Here is a 22150-nt window from a genome sequence, read left to right on the forward strand (position 1 = left end):
CCAGGTGGGAATGACCGCAAGAGGGTGGTTAGGAGGCCACAGAACGTGCCCATCAGCCCCTGGAATGCGGTAAGCACTAAGGAAACTATCATTGCTAAGGTTGTGGTATTGGAATGGGTCCCAGTGGGGACACCATGACTCAAAAGAGTAAAGAAACTACACTGAGTCTCTTTGCTTGAAACCCGCAGCTAATCTGGAGCCCATGGCTCCTTCCAGGGGTTCTGGTCCTAGGACCCAGAACATTCCCGGTATCTTCAAAGGGGTAAATCTCCACTCTTGCCAAGAGCCACCTCATCTCAGGGCAGGACAAGCAGGCTCTCCTACCGGGAGGGGGACTTCCTGCCCTGTAGTTCAACTCAATGGGTCTAAAGCAAAACATGCTTCTCAGGCTTTGAAGAAAATCACCTTCATTTCAATTGTGTGTGTTCTGTTTCGACCACCACCATCACAAAATCATAAGGCCATGCTGTCCTGTCATCGGCTGCTGCGGTGTCCCTCCCTCCTGGCACAGTGAGGGCATTGACAGCACCCACGGCAGAGTGAGTGTCAGCGGGCAGGCAGCCTCTCCTTGCTGGTTACCTGCCCAGGCTCCACCTCCCAGCTCCCCCCGCCCCCATCTCTTCAGCTTCCAGTTCTGGGGCTTCTTCTCTCCTATACTGGCTGCTTCTTGGCAAGAACTTCTAGCCCCAGGGCCTTTGCACTGCCTCCCCTCAGCTGAAAGGGCTCTACCTTCTTCTACCCAGACCTCAGTCAATGCCCCCTGCTGGAAGGGACCTCTCCAGGACATCAGGCTGGCCAGGGCCCCACCCCACTTACCCTTGTGCAGCCCTCAGACCTATCCTGGAGAGCTGGTTGTAATTACAGTGAGCTCTGGATGGCTTGTCTGGTGGGGCCACATTCCAAAGCACTGACTAAAGCAATCTTTCCCCTGCAATTATTTTTTTCTCCTTTAAACGTGTTAGGCAGCTGAAGCAGTGAGTGCTATACCTCAGGGTGAGTGATCTTCGATGAATAAAGAATGAATTCAGCAATTTGTAGCTTTGGAGTTTTTAAACTGGCCTTTAAAACTCCCAGTGGCCATCAGTTTAAAAGGAAAGGTTTTGGAAGACTGGGAGCACAGCACCCTTGCCATAGCTCTGTGAGGGGCAGGTGTAGGATCAGGACCCACCACGGGCGGGGAGCAGACAGCAAGGGCTGGCAGATGCAAGAGGGAGGGAGTCCCCGAGAGGGTGCTCTGTGCCCTGGCCTCCCCTCCCATGCCCCTCCTCATGCCCATGGCCCTAGAGCTCCATGCAGGTCACCAGGGGCCAGGAGCATGGGAGGAAAAGGCTGCAGGAGGTGAGCAAAGGAGTCTCACTGCCCCCAGCAGGGCACTGTCCAGAGCAACTATCTCCTGTGGCTGAAGTGGCCTGTCCACCATCCGTGGGGCCCTAAAGCTAATGTTGAGGGAACAGGCTATCTCAGCGGTGCCAGCACCCATGGGTCCAGTGACACCAGCATGAGGATGAGGGGGGGAATCCCTTCACCGCTGTCATCACTACACGAAGAAGAGCGCCCTTGCATCTACACACCCCACATCCCCACCCCCCTCCTACCCCATGCTTGGGACACCCTCTGGGGAGGAACCAGATGTGGCTGAGAAAAACCTGATGGGATTAACCTTCCATCCTCAGCAGAAAGAAGCCCCAAAATAGATATGAGTGAAGCAGCTTTTTGTTTTGAGGGCACCAGGCTGGGTCTGGTTCACTGCCATGGCCTTGAGCTAGCACCAACAGCATGAGCAGAGCAGCAGGTGCTCCAGCAGGAGGAGGCTCCTAGCCAGAAGGTCAAGTCCAGGGAGAGTGGTTCTCAGCAAGTCAAAGGCTGCGATGCCGTGCCAGTCCCAAGCTATGGGATCCTAGGGGATCTATGCATGACCACTAGGCAGGGGAGGCTCTTCAGAGAGGGTGTGAAGGCCCAGGGGCAAGCAACCCCAGGCTGGCAACCACAAGGTATGGAGGCCACAAGACATAGGCCTAGGAAGAAAAGCACACCATGCAGGTGACATGGTCTTCTGGCCCTTAGACAGTGGCCGTGTCCTCGACTGGGCAGCAATAGAGGGACTGAGGGTCTTTGGGGAGCAGCTGGGGAGCCCGCCCTCCAGGCTCTGACTTCCCTCCAGAGCCAGAGGCTAGGATGGCCAGGATCCCCCCCTTGCCCCCACACTGCCCTGGTCAGGTGATGCAACCACAAATCCACTCCTCATAGGACGAACCCGCAGAGCCCTGGCCCCACCTGGAGGGATCCAGAAACTGACAGAGGCAGCGCCGTGGAAAACTGCCTTTGACCAAGCAAACAGTCCTTCCTTGCTCATCTGGATAGCCAGCTTGAGCTTCAGGCACTTTTCCCTCACCTTTTCTCCCATTTGGCCCTACCCTCTGGGGCAGCCCAAGCATGCCAGTCACAGAGGCAGCCAGGACACCCCCAGAAATGGACTATTAGAGGTTCCCTGCAGGGCAGTGATGGGGGAACAGCAAGTGAGAGGGGGAGGGCCTCGAAGAAAACCTAGGGAGGCAATGATGGGTTCACGTTGCCGCTTCCCACTGGGCTGAAGATAACAGAAGCCAAAAATAATACAAGAGAATAATATCACCCTGCCCCCTTTACACAGCTCCCGAGATCTCATTAGGAACCCGGTGTGGGAGAGGAGCAGAGAATGGGGGCCCCTGCTCTGAACTGTGTAGGGCAGGAGGGGCCGGAGGCCTGGGGGGCATGCGTGGGAAGGATGCAGTGAGGGGGATCGGTCAATGTGGTGGGGGGCCACCTGGCCACCAGCTCCTATCTCAGCCTAGTCCTCCTTTGACACGCCACACCCTTGGTGAAGTGGGCAGTGAGGCCACACCCGCCTCAGCCCCCCTCATCAGTGCAGGGGCCACCCAAGTACTTACAAGATGTGCTGCTAGCTGGGTGCCCAGAGGTCAGACGCCAGAGGATCTCGGGCAGGGGCTAGAGGGGCCACATCCTCGGGCGACACGTGAACTGCATTTATTTTGCAGGCCTTCACCGAATGTTCAAGGCTGCCAAGTGTGGGGCCCTGAGCAGGGCCCCAGGGACAGGAGAACGAGACACCTCCGAGCCGGCCCAAGGCAGGGTGGTGTGCTGTGCACCCTGCACGGAGCCTGGGGGGCCGTGGAGCTCGGGGAGTGTTCGCTCGGGGTGCAGGGGGGAAGGGGCTGCACAGCCCAGAATGTGAGGACTCCTCCCACCTGCTCCTGCTCGCAGCCCTCACCCTGGAGCACCTGGCCAAGGGGTCACAGACCCGGTGGTGACAGCGGGACTTCCCTGAGGGATGGAGTTGGACTGCCGGCCCCTCGGCGTCTTAGGTCTGGAGCCCTAACCCCGCACCGCCCGGCCACCCGTGTGTCTCGTCCAGGGCCCCGGGCCAGCCCTGCCCCGAGACCAGTTTAAGGCCTGGCAGGGCTGGGAGAGCAGGGAGACATGCAGGGGGCCTGGGCCATCTGAGAGGGAGCCCCCCGCCCCCCAGGCCCCGAGCCGGGCACCCTGAGGTCAGGGGCCCCGCGGGGAAGCCCAGAGTGCAGTCCAGCTCAGCGGGGCCGCTTGCTGTCCAGAATGGCCTTCCAGTCGTCCGCCCACGAGTGCAGCCTGCGGCCGGGGCGCGGCAGCTGCAGGTGCCGGTTGTGGCAGGCTGTGAAGAGGATGTGCTCCCAGCTGGGGTTCGGCTCGGCCCCTGTGGGCAGGAAAGCAGCTCTTCAGCCCTGAGCCCGAGTCCCAAGGCCCCAGAGTGTCCTCAGGCAGAGGCTCACTTGACGTGACCACACAAGGGCCTGTCTCCTGGGAGGTGGCCACCTTGCTGCAGATGGCGCACAGGAAGCACCCAGGGTGGCACCTGGCGGATGCATAGCACATGGGGACTTCTGTACTTATCATCACCATGACCACCAGCAGAGGCTGAGCCTGCTGACCCCCTGTCCCTTCCCCTCCTCGTGCTCTGCCTTCCTGAGCTTACTGCTTGTTGGCCCTGGGCCCCGGGAACCCCCCAAACTTGACTCCTTCCTGTCCATGTGTCCACACGCACACTCGGTGCTGCTCCTGCCCCTCACCTTATGGCCTGACTCCCTGGCTCCTCCTGCACAGGCCTCTTCCCTGATCCCCGTGGTTGGTCAGAGGAGCTGAGCGGAGCGCCAGGCCGTCCATGTGCCCTGATTCTCCTTGTGAAACCACGTGGTTTAGGAGGTCAGGGGTGGGCGCACCCACGAATTCTACCCTGTGGACACTGTGACTAGTGCAGAGATGGGTGTGCTTCCCGAGGCAGCTCCAAAAGCCATTAGGGAAGCAATATTCTGTATTCTCCCACTGAGGTGTCCAAAGGAACAGGATTTGGTTTTTGTTTTGTTTTGTTTTAAGATTTATTTATTTATTCATGATAGACACAGAGAGAGAGAGAGAGAGGCAGAGACATAGGAGGAGGGAGAAGCAGGCTCCATGCCGGGAGCCCGACCTGGGACTCGATCCTGGGACTCCAGGATCGCGCCCCGGACCAAAGGCAGGCGCCAAACCGCTGAGCCACCCAGGGGATCCCTAGGAACAGGATTTGACCCTGAAACCACTGATGGCTACCAAGAGGACAGAGCCTGCCTGTGAACAGAGATAATCCAAGGCAGAGCCAGGAGATAAACTGAATTTAGACCGATGTTCAAGCTCCTAGACTCACCGTGCCCAAAGCTTTCCTACCCCACTTTCCCAGGTGGGTGTGCTAATAAATTTCTCCTCTCCTTTCTAAACCAGTTTAAGGGCAGCCTGGGTGGCCCTGCAGTTTAGAGCCGCCTTCAGCCTGGGGTGTGATCCTGGAGACCTAGGATCAAGTCCCATGTCAGGCTCCCTGCATGGAGCCTGCTTCTCCCTCTGCCTGTGTCTCTGCCTCTCTCTCTCTCTCTCTCTCTGGGTCTCTCATGAATAGATAAAAATAACATCTTAAAATGAAAAATAAACCAGTTTAAGTTCGTTGGGGTTTATTGGCAGGGAGTCACCTATAAGGAAAAGGGATAAATACAGTCCCCAAACCACCTTCAACTAAAGAAATGATGCTTTGCTTTTTTGTTTTGCATAGTAGGTTCACTCCAAATTGCTCTTGGGGAAAAAATGGCTTTGCTGCTCAAACCAAACATCTGGAAACCAGTCTGGACCTCATTTTACATAAGCAAGGCAAGGCTTCAAGGTATAAAAGGAGTCATCCTAGGCCACCCAGTGAGTTACCCCAGGAGCTAGGACCTGGTTCTCTTGACTCCCAGCAGCACCCCTTCTGAGCCTGGATGCTGAGAATAACCTTGTCTCCCCAGTAGGGAAGAGGCTCGGCACTGGGCTGGAGGAGGCCTAATACACTGCTAGTGATTGAGTGGGGACCACTCAGGACAGGGGACGTGAGGCCAGCCCCATGTGCGGTTTGTCCTGGGGGCTCACAGCTCCACACTCGCTCCTCACCTGCCGCAGGCCACTTGCCTGTGATGTCTGGCCGGTCGTCTATAAGAAGGTCGGCAGAGACCACGGTCTTGTCTGTGGACAGTACAATCTGATCCAGAAAGTCAGGACCAAAGTGCTTCTCCACCCAGGCATACTGGAACACACACGGGTAGAGGGAGAAGAGAGTGCCATCAGACCTGGGCACAGACACAGCAGGCACACAGCCAGGCTTTCTCCAGGAAGAAGGGTTGCCATCTAAAAGATGTGATGATCCCACTGGCAGCAGGGAAAACACATAGTCAGACACACAGTCAGTTGTGTCCATGTCCCCCACAGCTCCAATCCTGCACAGCCCGCCACTTGTCCATGCCTGGTCTACACAACCCAACAGTCATGCCAGGAATGTCTCCTATGTTTCCCCTCCATGCATGACTCTGTTGGGCTCTAGGGACAGAGGCGAGGGGGGACAGAGCTCAAAGGTGCATTGAAACAAGTAATTAGATGACACATGAGAAACTGCCACTGAGCAGAAGTTTGCAGGGCCCCTGACCTTTGTGCGGTGCTGTGTAGTGCAAAGGCAGGAGTGGTGGGGGGCTAATGTTCCCAGCTTACCTACTCCACAGACACTCATCACCCATCGCCTCATCTAAGCCTCAAACAGCTGATGAAGCAGACAATATTCTCTGCATTCAGTCTGTTATTCAACTAGTGTCTACTGATCATCCACTAGGAATGTGTAGGAGAGACAATCTCATGCAATCCACATTCTAAATGGAGGAGACACAGCACACAGAGAGACAAGCACGTTCAGGTGGATCAAGGGTTCCGTAGTAAGGAGCTCTGCTATTGGGCAGGGAAGGAAAGCCTCTCTGAGAAGGGATGTCTGTAACTGGCCCGACATGACACCACAGAGCCTGGATATTAAAGGTCTAGAAGGCTCCACACAGAGGGAACAATGAATGCAAGCTGTGTTGGGCAAGAACACACTTTGGTGTTTATCTGAGTGACTGGAGTGCAGAGTAGAGGGGAGCAGGAGGAAAGACAGAGGCAGGGGGCAGGCCAGGTCCCCTCGGGCCTCACAGGCCATGGTGGAGAGATTCTATTTGTTCTAAGTCCTCCAGGCATCCAGGAGAGCTTAGTTTCACAAACTGTCTATGGCAAAGGACTGGTTGTTTTCTTAATTTCCAATTTATTGTGGACCCCTTTGTCTGTAAGATATGAAATCCATATCTTCTATCCATTTCTCGACCGCATTTTTGTTTTTTGGGGGTGTTGTTTGATAAGTTCTTTTCTGCAAAGAAGACATACAGATGGCCAAAAGACACATGAAAAAAATGCTCTATATCACTCAGCATCAGGGAAATGCAAATGAAAACTACAAGGACATACCACGTCACACCAGTCACAGTGGCTAAAATTAACAAGTCAGGAAACAAGAGATGTTGGCAAGGATGCGGAGAAAGAGGAACCCTCCTGCACTGTTGGTGGGAATGCAAACTGGTACAGCCACTCGGGAAAACAGTATGAAGTTTCCTCAGAAAGCTAAAAACAGAGCTCCCCTATGACCCAGCAATTGCACTACTAGGTATTTATCCAAAGGATACAAACACAGTGATTCAAAGGGGCACCTGCATCCCAATGTTTATAGCAGCAATGTCCACAATAGCCAGACTATGGAAAGAGCCCAGATGTCCATCGACATGAATGGATAAAGAAGATGTGGTGTGTATATATATATATATATACACACACAACAGAATTTTACTCAGCCATCAAAAAAATGAAATCTTGCCATTTGCATCGACATGGATGGAACTAGAGGGTATTATACTAAGTGAAATAAGTCAGTGAGAGAAAGACAAATACCAGATGATCTCACTCATATGTGGAATTTAAGATACAAAACAGATGAACATGGGGGAATGGGAGGGAAAAATAAAATAAGACAAAAACAGACTCATAAGAGACTCAACACTAGGAAAGGAACTGAGGGTCACTGGAGGGGAGGAGGGTGAGGGGATGGGGTGACTGGGTGACGGGCATTAAGGAGGCCACATGATGTAATGAGCACTAAGTGTTATATACAACCGATGAATCACTAAACTCTACCTCTGAAACTAACAGTATACTATATGCTAATTAAATTGAATTTAAATTTAAAAATCTTTCATAGAGATATAAAATCCAATCACGTGTTTGAATGCTGCATCCATGTCAAATGGCTATGACAGTTTCCACTCATATCCAATTTCTGTGTTTCTGTGGACCACAAGTGGAGCAGCTCCAAACGTGGGTTTTATGTAGGAAAATGACTGCAGATGCACATATTTCAAAGGGTCATGGGGGCGAACAGACTATACAAACAGACAAACTGAGGCTCAGAGAGGTTCAGCAAGTGGCACTGGGTCTGCACCTCCAGAGCCCACACGCTGTGCCCGCTGCCATGGGCCCTCCCAAGTGCAAGCCGTGACCAGCTGTGGCCACTTTCCCTAAACAAGCCACGCTGCTCAGGGAGGGTCCTTAGCAAGTTACCCAGGCCATCCACAGTAAAATGGGGTGACAGTATTACCTCATGGGACTCCTCTGGGGATCAAATGGGAAAATGTACATAAAAGCCTTAGCACAGTGCCTGGCACACAGAGAGTGCTCAGTACAGACAGCTGGACAAAGACTTCCAGCTCTTTGTCTTATCTCTCCTCTCCTATGGCTCTGTGTGTCCAAGCTGCAGGACCTCAAACAAACCACTCAACCTTCTAAGACTGTCTTCATGGTGTTGTTCATGTGATTACATTAAATCTATGTAGCACAGAGTAATGTCTGACACATAGTAAGTACTCAATAAATGTTATTAGAGTTAAACTTTAATGGTCCCAAATTATATATAAAAAGCTACTAGAACAAATAAATGTAGCAAAATAGCAGGATACAAGGTCAATACATAAAAATCACTTGCATTTCTATACACTTGGATGTTGAAATGAAAGAAATGCTTTATAATAGCACCAAGAATATGAAACAGGTTGGCTATACATTTACAAATAGCTCATATGATAAATTCTATGTTATTCACACTTCACCACCATTAAACATTTATTTTTAAAAGATTTTATTTATTTGAGAGAGAGAAAGAGAGCATGAGCAGGGGGAGGAGCAGAGGGACAGGAAGAGGGAGAGGAAGAGGGACATAATCTCCAGCAGATCCTCCTTGAGTGCAGAGCCCCACATGGGGCTCCATCCCACAACTCTGAGATCATGACCTGAGCTGAAACCAAGTCAGATGCTTAGCCAACTAAGCCACTCAGGTGCCCTGACAATTTTCTAAATAAAGAATAAAGCTGGAGAATTCACACTGTTTCCAAGAGGCACTATCAACTATAGTAACTGAGACAGAGTGGTATTCACATAAAGACAGATGTTTAGATCAAAGGAACAGAGTATATTTAGGAAACATACCCAAAGGTACCAAGGTAATTCAACATAGAAAGGGTAGGCTTCTCAACAGAGGAATATCTGGGTACCCATGGATTAAAAAAAGAAGAAGAAGAAGAAAGAAAAAGAAAAAAGAAAAAAGCCTTCTATTTTTAACTCCTACACATATAAAAATGAACTCAAAATGGATCATAACCTACATATAAAACCCCAAATTATAAATGCTGCTCTTCAAAAACTACAGTTAAGAAAATGAAAAGACAAGTCATAGACTGGGAGAAAATGTTAAAATGAGCATTAACTGATAACGGACTTGTATCTAGAATAAAGATTTTTCCCAACTCAAAGACAAATATCCCAATGAAAAATCAGTCAAAAACATGAACGCTTTCTCAAAGAAGGCATACAGAGGACAAATAAGCACATAAGAGATGCTCAGCATCATTAGTCATTAGGGAAACACAAATCAAAACCACAATGAGTTATCACGAGGAACCTACTAAGACAGCTGAAATTAAAAAGATTGACAATACTGAGTGCACACAAGACTGAGAAGCAACTGGGGACGCCTGGGTGGCTCAGCAGTTGAGCGTCTGCCTTTGGCTCAGGTCGTGATCCCAGAGTCCCGGGATCAAGTCCCACATTGGGCTCCCCAGAGGGAACCTGCTTCTCCCTCTGCCTGGGTCTCTGCCTCTCTCCGTGTATCTCTCATGAATAAATAAATAAAATCCTTAAAAAAAAAAAAAGACTGAGAAGCAACTGGGCATATCATACATTGCTGGTAGGAATGCAAGATGGGATAGCCACTCTTAAAAACCGTCTTGACAGTTACTTTAAAAGTTAAACATACACCCATCATACAAACCAGTCAATCCCACTCTTGCTATCTGCCCTAGAGAAATGAAAGCACATGTCCACCCAAAGATGTGGACATGAATGTCTACAGGAACTTTATTCACAAAAGGCAAAAGCTGGAAACACCTCCCCAAATGTCCATCAACTGGCAAATGAATAAACATGATGATACAGCCATACAGAATTATATTCAGCAAGGAATATATGACGCCTCTAAATGAAAGCCAGACACAAACTGTATGAGACCATACTATATGACATTGTGTAAAAAGCAAGAGTGTAGGAATAAACAACACATCAGTCGTTCACTGATACCAACAACCCCCAGAGAGGGAGGGGAGAGGGAAAGGGGTTGACTGAAAGGGACACAAAGGAACACTATTTTTTAAATTTACTTTATTTTTTAGGTTCACAGCAAAATTGAGAACAAAGTACAGAGAGTTCCCATATAATTCCTGTCTCCAAATGTGCACAACTTTCCCCATCATTGACATCCAACAACAGAGTGGGGCACTTGTTACACTCAAGGAACCTACATCAACGCATCGTAATCACCCAAAGTCCATAATTTACATGAGGGTTCACTCTTGGTATTGTAAATTCTATGGGTTTGGACAGATGTATGACATGCATCTACCATGAATAACTTCAAGGACCTGAAAATACTTTGCTCTCCATTTATTCATCCCTCCCTCCCCACTAATCTCTGGAAACCACTGATCTTTTTACCTCCATAATTTTGCCTTTTCCAGAATGTCACAAAATTGGAATCATACAGTATTGTACCTTCTTCAGGTTGGCTTCTATCACTTAGTAATAAACAGGTTCCTTTATGTTTTAATGGCTTGATAGTTCTTTTTTAGCACTGAAAATTTTTCACTACCTGGGTGTACCACAGTTCATTTAACTATGTAGGCTATCTTGGTTGCTTCCAAATCTTGGCTATCATGGATAACACTTCTATACACATCTGTGTACCGGGTTTTGAGTGGACATACATTTTCCACTCATTTGGATAAATACCAAGGAGTGAGATTAGCAGATCATACAGTTAAGAGTAGGTTTAGTTTTGTGGGGATATACCAAACTATCTTCCCAAGTGGTGTACCATTTTATATTCTCACCAGCAATTCCTATTGTTCCACATCCTCTCCAGTATATGCTGTTGTCAGTGTATTGGATTTTGGCCATTCTAATAGGTGCAGAGTAGTATCTCGTTGTTTTAATTTCAATTCCCTAATGACACAGGATATTGAACACCCTTTCATGTGCTTATTTGCCATCTGTAAATCCTCTTTGATAAGGTGACTGTTTAGGTCTTAAGATCATTTTTTCATCAGGCTGTCCATTGTCTTATTGTTGAGTTTTCAGGATGCTTTGTATATCATATATAACTGTCCCCTATCAGTTGTCTTTTGCAAATATTTTCTCCCAGTCTATGATTTGTCTTTTCATTCTCTTGACATCATATTTTGCAAAGCAGAAGTTTTTCATTTTAATGAAGCTCAGCTTCTCAATTATTTCTTTCATGAATTGTTCCTTTGGAGTTCTATCTAAAAAGTCATCATATCTAAGGTCATCTAGATTTCCTCCTGTATTATTTATATCCTAAGAGTTTTATAGTTTTAAGTTCTACATTTAGAACTCTGATTTATTCTAATTTTTGTGAAGTGTGGAAAGTCTGTGTCTAGATTCTTTTTTTCTGGCATGTGGAGGTCCAGTTGTTCCAGCACCATCTCATTGCCTTTGCTCCTCTGACAAAAAATCAGTTGACTACATTTATGTTGGTCTGGTTCTGGGCTCTCTATTCTGCTCCATTGATCTATCTATTCTTCCACCAATACCATTTTGTCTTGACTCCTATAGCTTTATAGTAAGTCTTAAAAATGGGTAACATCAGTCCACTAACTTCATTCTTCTTAAATATTATGTTGGCTGTTCTACGTCTTTTGTCTCTCCATACAAACTTTACAATCAGTTTGTCAATATCCACAAAATAACTGACTTAGATTCTGATTTAGTTTGCATCGAATCTATAGATCAAGTTGGGAAAAGTTGATATCCTGACAATATGGAGTCCTCCTATCCATGAATATAGAAATAACTCTCCATTTATTTAGTTCTTTGATTTCTTTCATCAGAGATTTGTAGTTTTCCTCATATAGATCTTCCATGTATTTTTTAAATTTATTTATTATTTATGATAGTCACAGAGAGAGAGAGAGAGAGAGAGGCAGAGACACAGGCAGAGGGAGAAGTAGGCTCCATGCACCGGGAGCCCGATGTGGGACTCGATCCCGGGTCTCCAGGATCGCGCCCTGGGCCAAAGGCAGGCGCCAAACCACTGCGCCACCCAGGGATCCCTTCCATGTATTTTGTTAGTTCATATCTAAGTACTTCTGTCAGGGAGGTTACTGTAAATGGCATTTTTTAAATTTCCAATTCTATTTGTTCATTTCTGGCATATAGAAAAGAGATTGGAGTATTGCATATTAACCTGTATCCTGCAACCTTGTTATAACTGTCTATTAATTCTAGGAGGTGGGGGGGGTTGTTTGCTTTGTTTTGCTCTTTTAGATTTTCTACATAGATGATCATGTCATCAGTGAACAGAGGCAGTTTTATTTCTTCTTTCTCAATCTGTATACCTTTTATTTCCTTTTCTTATTTCATTAGCCGGGACTTCCAATACAATGTTAAAAAGAAGCAGTGAGAGGGGACATCTCGGTCTTGTTCCTGATCTTGGTGAGAAACCTTCGAGTTACTCACCATTAGGTATGATGGAAGCTGTGTGTTATTATTGGTAGATGTTCTTTAACAAGTTGGCTAAGCTCTCTATTCTTAGTTTGCTGAGGGTTGTTTTTTTTTTTATCATGAATGGGTACTAGATTTTATCAAATGTTGTTTCTGCATTTATTGATATGATCATGTGATTTTCATCTTTAGCCAGATGATGTGGTGGATTATGTTAATTGATTTTAGAATGATCACATGTGCAGCCTTGCACATCTGGGATAAATTTCATTTGATCTTAGTGTATAATTCTCCTTAGATACTGTAAGATTTGACTTGCTATTCTGTTGAGGATTTTACCTTCTATGTTTATGGGAGATACTTTTTTTTTTTAAGGTTTTATTTATTTATTCATGAGAGACACACACAGAGAGGTAGAGACACGGGCAGAGGGAAAGGCAGGCTCCTTGCTGGGAGCCTGATGTGGGACTCAATCCCAGGACTCCGGGATCATTACCTGAGCCAAAAGCAGATGTTCAACCCCTGAACCACCCAGGTGTCCCAGAGATACTGGTTTATGGTCTTCTTTTCTTATGATGTCTTTGTCTGATTTTGACCTTAGAGTAATGCCGGCCTCATAGAATGAGCTGCATATTCCTTCTGCTATCTTCTGAGAGAGACTGTAAGAAATTGGTATAATTTCTTCTTTAAATTTCTTTCTTACATATTTGGTAAAATTCACCAGTGAACCCACTTGGGCCTGGTACTTTCTTTTTGAAAGGTTATAAATTATTGATTCAATTTCTCTAATAGGTACATGTCTCTTCAGACTGTTTCTAGGAGGGCACATGACGAGACGAGCACTGGGTGTTATATTACACATTGGCAAATTGAATTTAATTGTTTTTTAAAGATTGTCTATTTCTTCTTGTGATAGTTTGGCAGATTGTGTCAAGGAACTGTTCTCACATCTAGGTTATCAAAGTTATGGACATAAAATTGTAGTATTTTTTTTAACTTTAAATGAGTTAATTGACACAATAACATAACACATTTGCCTCCCTGAGCCCCCACCAACCCCATAGTATTCCTTCATTATTCTTTTAATATCCATACAATCTGGAATGTTGTCCCCTCTTTCATTTCTAATATTAGTAATTTTTCTTTTTTTCCTTAGTTAACCTGCCTAGTGTTCATTGATTTTATTGCATTTTTCAAAGGACCAGCTATTGGTTTCATTGATTATCTCTATTGATTTCCTGTTTATTTCATTGAGTTTTGTTTAAATTTTTATTATTAATTTTCTTCTGCTCACATTGGATTTAATTTGCTCTTCTTTTTCTAGTTTCCTAAGGTACAAGCTTAGATCATTAATTTGAAATCTTTACTCTTTTCTAATGTATGCATTCATGCTATAAATGGTCCTCTAAGCACTGCTTTTACTGCATCCTACAAATTTTGAAAAGTTGTGTTTTCATTTTCACTTAGTTCTATTTTTTTATTTTCCATTGAGATCCTTCTTTGAATCATGTGTTATTTAGAAGTGTTTTGTTTAATCTCCAAAAAATTTTGGATTTTCCAGTTATCTTTCTTTACTGGTGTCTAGTTTGAGAACATGTATGATTTCTATTACTTTAAATTTGTAAGGTGTGTTTTGTAGCTCAGAATGTGGTCAGCTTTGATGAATGCTCCATGTGAGCTTGAGAAGAATACGTATTATGCTGTTGTTAAAGTAGTCTATAAATGTCAATTATATCTAGTTGATTGATGGTACTGTTGAATGCAACTGTATCTTTATTGATTTTCTGCCATCTAGATCTGTCCATTTCTGATAGAGGTATGCTGATGGTTCCAACTGTAATAGTGGATTCATCTAATTCTCCTTGAAGTTCTATCAGTTTTTGCCTTACTTATTTTAACACTGTTGTTAGGTGCATACATGTTAAGAATTAGTATATCTTCTTGGAGAACTAACTCTTTTATTATTATATAATGCCTTTATTCATCCATGATAACTTTCTTTGGCTTAAAATCTGCGGTCTCAAGTTAATATAGGTACTCTCACTTTCCTTTCACAGTGCTAGCATGATATATCTTTCTCTTTCCCTTTACTTTCCATCCATCTATGTCTTTATATTTAAACTGTGTTTCTTGTAAACAGCATACATGTGGGTCTCGTTTTTCTGAATCACTACAGTAATCTTTTAATTTGGATCACTTAGACCACTAATGTTTAAATTGATTATTGACATAGTTGGATAAATATATGCTGTATTCATTATCATTTTCAACTCTGCCCTTGTTCCCTGTTCTATTTCTTTTCTGTCTTCCACACTTTTCTACCTCTTATCATTTTAATTGAGCATTTTATATGATTCCACTTTCTGTATTTTCTTACCATATCAAGAAGCATATACCTTTTTTTTTCCTTTTCTAAGTGGTTGCTCCAGAATTTGCAATATACATTTATAGCTAGCCCAAGTCTACTTTCAAATAAACACTGTACTGCTTCATAGGGTCTTCACTGTTTCCCACGGGTGTAAGAAGTCTTTCAAGTCACCCCTATGGCAACAGTTAAGCCCATTTGGGTTTCTGTCACCATCTTGGTTTAGGTGTTCCTTATAGCCCACCCAGATCACTGAAGCAGGCTGTGTGTGGCCTCCACTGAATCCCCTATACTGCTGCAGGGAGCATTAAAAAATACCAATGGGATTTATGACAGCCTTGCTTAAAAATCCTTCAAAAGCCTCTCAGTGCCTATAGCCTGAAGTACAAACTCCTGATCACCAAAGGATCACCTGCCTCTCCCATCTCACCCCAACCTGCCAACCACCACCTCCTTCCCATGCTTCTCTGTCCTTACCCCCCCTACACACACCCCATACCCAACTGAGAACCCTGGAATTCCTCTTTGCCTTTGTCCATGCTATTCCTACACTCAGAACTTGCTCTCCCATTTCTTTACCTTCTCATCTCCAATGTCTCAACTCAATTCTTACTTTCCCCAAGAAGTTGACCCTGGCTTCCTCCTGTGTGACCACAGAGGCCTGGGACAAAGTGATAACCAACCATCTATCTTTCTACACATTGTCATCAGCTCCTGAAAATAGAGGTGGGGCATTTTGTAAGCTTGTAGCAGATTGCTCTGTAAATGTTTACTGAATGCTAAGCAAAAAGCATTTTCATTTTTAATGCAAAAGTAATAGCTTATCAAAGAAAATTTGGAAAATTGAGGAACATTAGAAATATCTGAGTTGGCTGTATTTCCTTCCCTTTTTTATATATTATTTTTTAAACATGGTTGTAATCAAACTGTATGTAGGCAACAGGCAACTTTACACAAAACTTATTTTTTCTGGGATTTAAAAATGCAGAAAAACTAACCAACCATAGAATTGTCCAGGCTTTCTGGTTTCAGAAAGGTTTGATGAAGTTCATTCTTTGCTGCTGGGCAAGAGAATTTGGGGACAGATAGAAACAAGAGGATGACACTTACTGCTAGCAAGTATAGTGCTAGGTGGTTTATGTAAAGTTCTCCTTCAACCTTATTTTTTTAATTTATATTTCCTGAGATACAATTGACATGTAACACTGTATGAGTTCAAGGTGTATAATGAATGCATTGACTTGCTACATTTATATACAGCAATATGATTACTAGTCAATTTTCTTTAATAACACCCATGAAAGGTATTACTACAATTGTACTGATAAAGAAGCCAAGTCCCTGAGAGGTGAATCAAGAAGCTCACAGGTGGGGGATCCCTGGGTGGCTCAGCAGCTTAGCGCCTGCCTTTGGCCCAGGGCACGATCCTGGAGTCCCGGGATCGAGTCCCACGTCAGGCTCCTGGCATGGAGCCTGCTTCTCCCTCCTCCTGTGTCTCTGCCTCTCTCTCTGTGTGTCTCTCATGAATGAATAAATAAAAGAAAAAAAAAGAAAAAAAAACTAAGATATGGGACTTTTCCTTTACCATTACCACACTACAGAAACTAGGACACAGAAAAGTCTGCTAACTTGCCTGAGGTTACCCAGCTAAGATAGGGAACCGGGCAGTCTGTTCCCTAAGCCCACTTTGACTCTCCCTACCACATTCTGGTCATCACATCCCTGCTTTGTTGAAAAAGTTGTTGATTCCAGATTATTTACTAGCTCCTACTTTTTTCTAGTCTCTGCCTCTCTCTGCCTCTCTCTCTCTCTCTCATAAATAAATAAATAAATAAATAAATAAATAAATAAATAAATAAATAAATCCTTAAAAAAAAAAGAGAGAAAGAAGCTCACAGGTGGGGTCGCAGATCCAAAGGTGAAACTGTGGCTCTCAGGTTTAGCCAGGGCTCAGCAGGGTTAGGTGTCTGAGGGACACCTCTAAGGAAAAGACACCTCTAAGGAAAAGTCAGGGCTTGGACAAGCATCTTTCAATACCTTTATTAACTGCTGTTTTGGAAGAGAGGCATTGCTCATTATTCACCTGATTATAATTTCAGTTCCTAAAAATACTTGAGGATAAAATAATTCAGCCCAGATGAATGTAGAGCTATCCAAGTGTAAAATGGTCTTACCATTCGTAAACCAGAATCTGTCAAAATGACTAAAACTGAATCCAAGCTATATGTAGCAAAAGAATCACCAGAAGGACTTTCAAGGGAGGTGATTTCCCAAGACCTAGGGTATGAGCAGCAAGTTCATAAAGCCAGTCACTGTAGGACGATGTCAGTGTGAGGATGATGAATGGGGAGGGGGTGCTGATGAGGATGGTGCTGAGAAAGGACAGGGGGCAGCACATCCAAGGAAGTGACACGGCCTGGAGCAGCTCCCTGACACCTCCTCACAGCCCTGAGAGATATGTAGGTCCACAAGCAAAGACACCACTCAGAAATGAAGATCTGTGAGCTAGACATGGTCTTTGCTATTTAAATGTGGGGTGGAATCCCCCTAAAAGCCCTGGTCTGCTCAGCCAAGCAGATCCTCGGACAAATCTCAAATCAAGGAGGGGATGCAAGTGCTAGGAGATGGTGGGGACATACCATTACCCAATGACAAGTGTCATCATTACTGATCTACTTCATTTACTGAAAGATGTGAAAAATGGTGCTATAAAGCCCAAAATTTTCAGGGACAGTGGCTTGAACCAAGACCCTGTACAAATTTCATGCACTTCTGTCCATAAACCCAATTAAGAGGATAAAATAACCACAACAAAGTAGAAAAATAGAATTGGTTTTGGATCAGCCATCTGAATAGCCAAGTTTTTTAGATATAATTTAATATATTTAGATATAATTCAATACTGTAAAATCTACCAATTTAAAGTACACAATTCAGTGACTTTTAGTATATCTGCCATACCAAAACACAGCCTATGTTACTAAATGTGCACTGGACTAGAACGGGTACCTGCTGTTGTGTGAGGTGTTATATAAATGTCAACTTGGGGACAGCCCAGGTGGCTCAGCGGTTTAGTGCCGCCTTCGGCCCAGGGTGTGACCCTGGAGACCCGGTATCAAGTCCCATGTTGAGCTCCCTGCATGGAGCCTGCTTCTCCCTCTGCCTCTCTCTCTCCCTCTGTGTCTCTCATGAATAAATAAATAAAACATTTTTTAAAAATGTCAACTTGGTCAAGCTGGTTGGCAATGCTTGTTCAAGGCTTCTATATCCTGATTTTGGCAGGGGAGAGTGTCTACTTACTCTATCAGCTATTAAAACAGGGATATTAAAGCCTCTGATAAGAATTGTGAATTTGTCTATTTCCCTTTGAAGTTCTATTAATTTTTTTTTCTAAAGTTTAATTGACTTGCAGATTGTTGAGTCATCCTTGCATTCTTGGAATAAATCTCACTTGACCATGGTATATGATCCGTTTCGTATGGTTGAATTCAGTTTGCTAATATTTTGTTCAGGAATTTTGCATCTATGTTCATCAAGGATATTGGCCTTGAGTTTTTCTTTTTTGTGGCATTCTTGTCTGCTTTGGGTGTCAGGGTAATGCCAGCATCATAAATGTGTTTGGAAGAATCCCTCTAGCCCCCTTCTATTTTTTGGAAGAGTTTGAAATAGGTTGGTTGGTTGTGGGCTTTTGTTCGTTGCAAAGTTTTTGATTACTGGTTCCATCTCCTTGGTAGTAACTAGCCTATTCAAATTTTCTATTTCACCATGATATGGTCTTGGAAGGTTATGTTTCTAGGAATTTATCCATTTCTTCTGCATCGTCCAATTTGTTGGCATATAATTATTTTTTCTAGTCTTACAATCTTTTGTATTTCTTTTCTATCAATCACAGTTGTACCAGCTCTTTCTTTTGTTTTATTTAAGACCTCTCTTTTTTTCTTGGTGTATCACTTTTTTATACCATAAAAGGCTGTTCCCTTTTATTCCCCTTTATAGTCATTTTTATATATAATTTACATACCATAAAATGGCCATTTAGAGTATACATTTTGGTGGTTTTTTAAATAATTCACTATGTTTGCACAACCAGTGCCTATCTAATTCCCAAAAGTTTACATCATCCTCCCAAAATCCCTATGACAATTACCAAGAGCATCCAACTGTTTTATAAGTAATAGTTTGGGCCAAAACATACCATAAGCCCTAGTTTTAGACTACTGGGTAGCAAACAAAATGGGAGGTACCACCAGAGAAAGTTCCTGAAATGCTGGAGTATGGCTCTCACTGCTTCTAAAAGAACCTATAGTTTATTTTGGTGGCAACAGAAAGTGATGCACCTTTTAATGTAAGTCTTACAAGAGGTTCAAGTTCTGGGAGCAGTCGGACAATATGGGTGAAATGTACAAAGAAATTTAATTCATTATCTACATTTTTTAATGAGTTTCATGAAGAGGCTCAATGATGGGGTGGAAATGTTTAACATTTATTCTTAAAATCAAACAGAATCTGGTAGACCTATTATCCGGGGACCAGACTTCAAATGAAAAGGACATGTCCCACTGTGTCATCCAAGCTTCTCACTTAATCCCACTTGTGATCACTCACCTTGTTGAATGAGGAAAAGTAACAGTAAAATGTCATGCTTGAGCATGAATTTACCATGGATTTAAAAAATCTCTTTGGGAAAAAAAAAAACTAGTTATATCATGCTAAGTTCTGAGTCTGGAATTAGAGAAGGGGTCAAAATAGCACAGTATGGAGTCAGACTGCCCAAGCCTGACTCACCAGTTCTTGCTGCCAACCTTGAGCAGAGACTTAACCTCCCTGCGCCTCAGTTCCCTCATCTGCAGAATGGGGATCATAACAGTACCTACTTCAAAGGGCTATTTATGAAGGTTAATGGATCATTACAGGTGAAGCTCTTGCCTGCATATACTACTAACTCATGAGTTAGCTACTACTGAGCGCGTCAGAAAGCTCCAGCCAGAAAGGCTCTAATAACCTGAATGACACCTAAGTCTGACTCCCTAGGTATGATAAAGAAGTTGATCTCTTAAGCAATTACATTTCCCTCCTTTGACTGGGCCTAAAGAGGAATGAACTAAAGAGAAAGCTCCCACTTTGCCCAAGGCTGATGCTGCTCTGGGGGCGGGAGCAGAGGGAAGAGCTCTCTGAGAGTTCTAGGTCTTAAGCACCCACTGAGACCGTGAGGGCAAAACATCCATCCTCAGTTGATGTTCCAAGACCAGCCCCAGCACTCCCTCACCATAGGCACTAGGCAGAAGAATCATCAGCACTCGCCTGCCCCCGGCCTCAACTAGTCATGGACATAAGGTCTGGCTACTAGGGATAGGAGGGCACATGGATGGAAGGATAGGAGGTGGTTGGGGCTATTTTCATCTCTTCACAAGATATCATGTCTGCCTTCCCTAATGACTTGTTCTGGGGGATGGCAGAGAAGGTGACAATATGGCTGGGAGATAAGCTTGCACCCGAGGCTGATCCCAACCCCACAGGCTCTAGGTCCACGAGCCATCACAATTCATCTAAAGTTCCTCACACATACTATGCCATTTTGTTGTCTTCATGTATTCGTTCAGTGTCCCACTTCCTCCACTGACCGAACCTACACAGCCGAGCCTGGACCCTGGGTGGGGAGGGCCTGCTGCCAGAACAGCAGTGACAGTATGCTCTTCCCTGCAGTGTGTGTCACAGTGCACCCTCCTCGTGGAAGCCAGGAATTCCATCTCCTGGAATCTATCCTACAGATGTAATCATACAAAGATTTATATACAAGATGACGTCAGCTATTCGCAATCATATTTTTGAAGAATATTTGGTGACAGAAAAAATGCTAGAACTACATTAAGGAGAAAAAGGATACTAAACCACATGAGATTCAAGTTTTGTTAAAAATACACCTATTAGGGCAGCCCCGGTGGTGCAGCAGTTTGGCGCCTCCTGCAGCCCAGGGTGTGATCCTGGAGACCCGGGATCGAGTCCCACGTCGGGCTTCCTGCGTGGAGCCTGCTTCTCCCTCTGCCTGTGTCTCTTCCTCTCTCTCTCTCTCTCTCTGAATAAATAAATAAATCTTAAAAAATTTATTAAAAATACACCTATTATATTTAATATGCATTAAAGAAAAACTAGAAACCACAAAATGTTAACAGCATTTCTATCACTAGGTGGCAGGTTCGTAGCCAGGATTTTGTTGCTGTTTGGTTTGGTCAGGGTATCCACTATCCACTATCTCTGCACCCCTTCATCTGATATCGGCACTTCGATTTTTCTGTGCCAAGACCTCTGTTCTTAATGGGATGTCAGCCAGGATGCTCACCCTCCCCTGACCAAGGGCCAAGAATGTGACCTGAGCTCCGCTGGTAAGCCTCCCTCGTGGGAATGTGAATCCTTGGCAAAGACACCCATGGATGGAGTATGAATGGGGCTGTGGTCTCCTGTGAGCACAGATGTTTGGGGAGACTGCCTGCCGGCTCTGGCTCCCACCCGGCTTCTCAAGGGGCTGCTCCTTCAGATTCTCCCGTGATTCTCTGAGCCAACAGCCTCCTAATTTTTGTTCAAGTTAGCCGGACACCGTTGATGCTGCTGTAACTGACAAGTCCCAAGTAATATCTTCTTCCCACGTGTTCACTGGACTCTAAACCCTCAACAGTGAGCATGCGCTGCTTGTGGAAACAGCTCAGGGCAGGGCTCTGGACCAAGCCCCACTGCCTATGTGATCACTAGACCCAGAAGACAAGCTGCCCCGCGCGCCCCCTCCCCTGCCCCTGCCCTGCCTTCTTCTTCATCTGTCAGACCAGAGGTGTACTCCGGTTCACAGGGAGCTGCTGTACTGATAATAAAAGTATATATATAAAAAAAAGTATAAAGTCTAGTGCATCAAAAGCATCAAATAAATGGCGAACATTATTATTACAGAGATATAGCTGATAAGTCTTTGTGGAACAAACGAATCTATTCAACCGACAACAAATACTGAGTGCTTACAGCATGCCAGGCACAGGAACTAACAATAAACAAGACGGGCACAGCCGCTGCCATCGTGGGGCGTGCAGGTTTTGCTGAGAATGAGAAGTTCACGTGTGTCTACGTATATATTTTTAAATTCTATTTTAAGTGCAGTGGGAAACTGTTAGGTTTTTAGTCAGGGGCCAACACGACACAAGACCTTCTCTGGATCTGTGTGGCACTGAAATGATCAGGCCATGTAGAAGGCTCTTGTAGCAATTCTGGGAAGAAATGCTGGGGATATGATGGAGGGAGAAACAGGCA

General features: G+C 44.8%; 1 protein-coding gene across 4 annotated transcripts in view; it reads right to left on the minus strand.

The window, feature by feature from the left end:
- Positions 1 to 390: 390 nt before the first annotated feature.
- NT5M (5',3'-nucleotidase, mitochondrial) overlaps positions 391 to 22150 on the minus strand; it is a 39719-nt gene continuing 17959 nt past the window's right edge. The window contains exons 4-5 of one of the 4 annotated variants that reach the window (XM_038537126.1): positions 5497 to 5611; positions 3440 to 3727 (exon numbers count right to left, since the gene is read on the minus strand). In XM_038537126.1, coding sequence (XP_038393054.1) covers positions 3585 to 3727; positions 5497 to 5611 — 258 coding nt within the window. In that variant the 3' untranslated portion in view covers positions 3440 to 3584. Of the gene's footprint in view, positions 3728 to 5478; positions 5612 to 20426; positions 20934 to 22150 lie in introns of those variants that run through there. The other 3 variants (XM_038537125.1, XR_005359594.1, XM_038537124.1) reach the window with 3 other exon arrangements.

Source organism: Canis lupus, chromosome 5, assembly GCF_011100685.1.
Source record: "Canis lupus familiaris isolate Mischka breed German Shepherd chromosome 5, alternate assembly UU_Cfam_GSD_1.0, whole genome shotgun sequence".
NCBI lineage: Eukaryota > Metazoa > Chordata > Mammalia > Carnivora > Canidae > Canis > Canis lupus.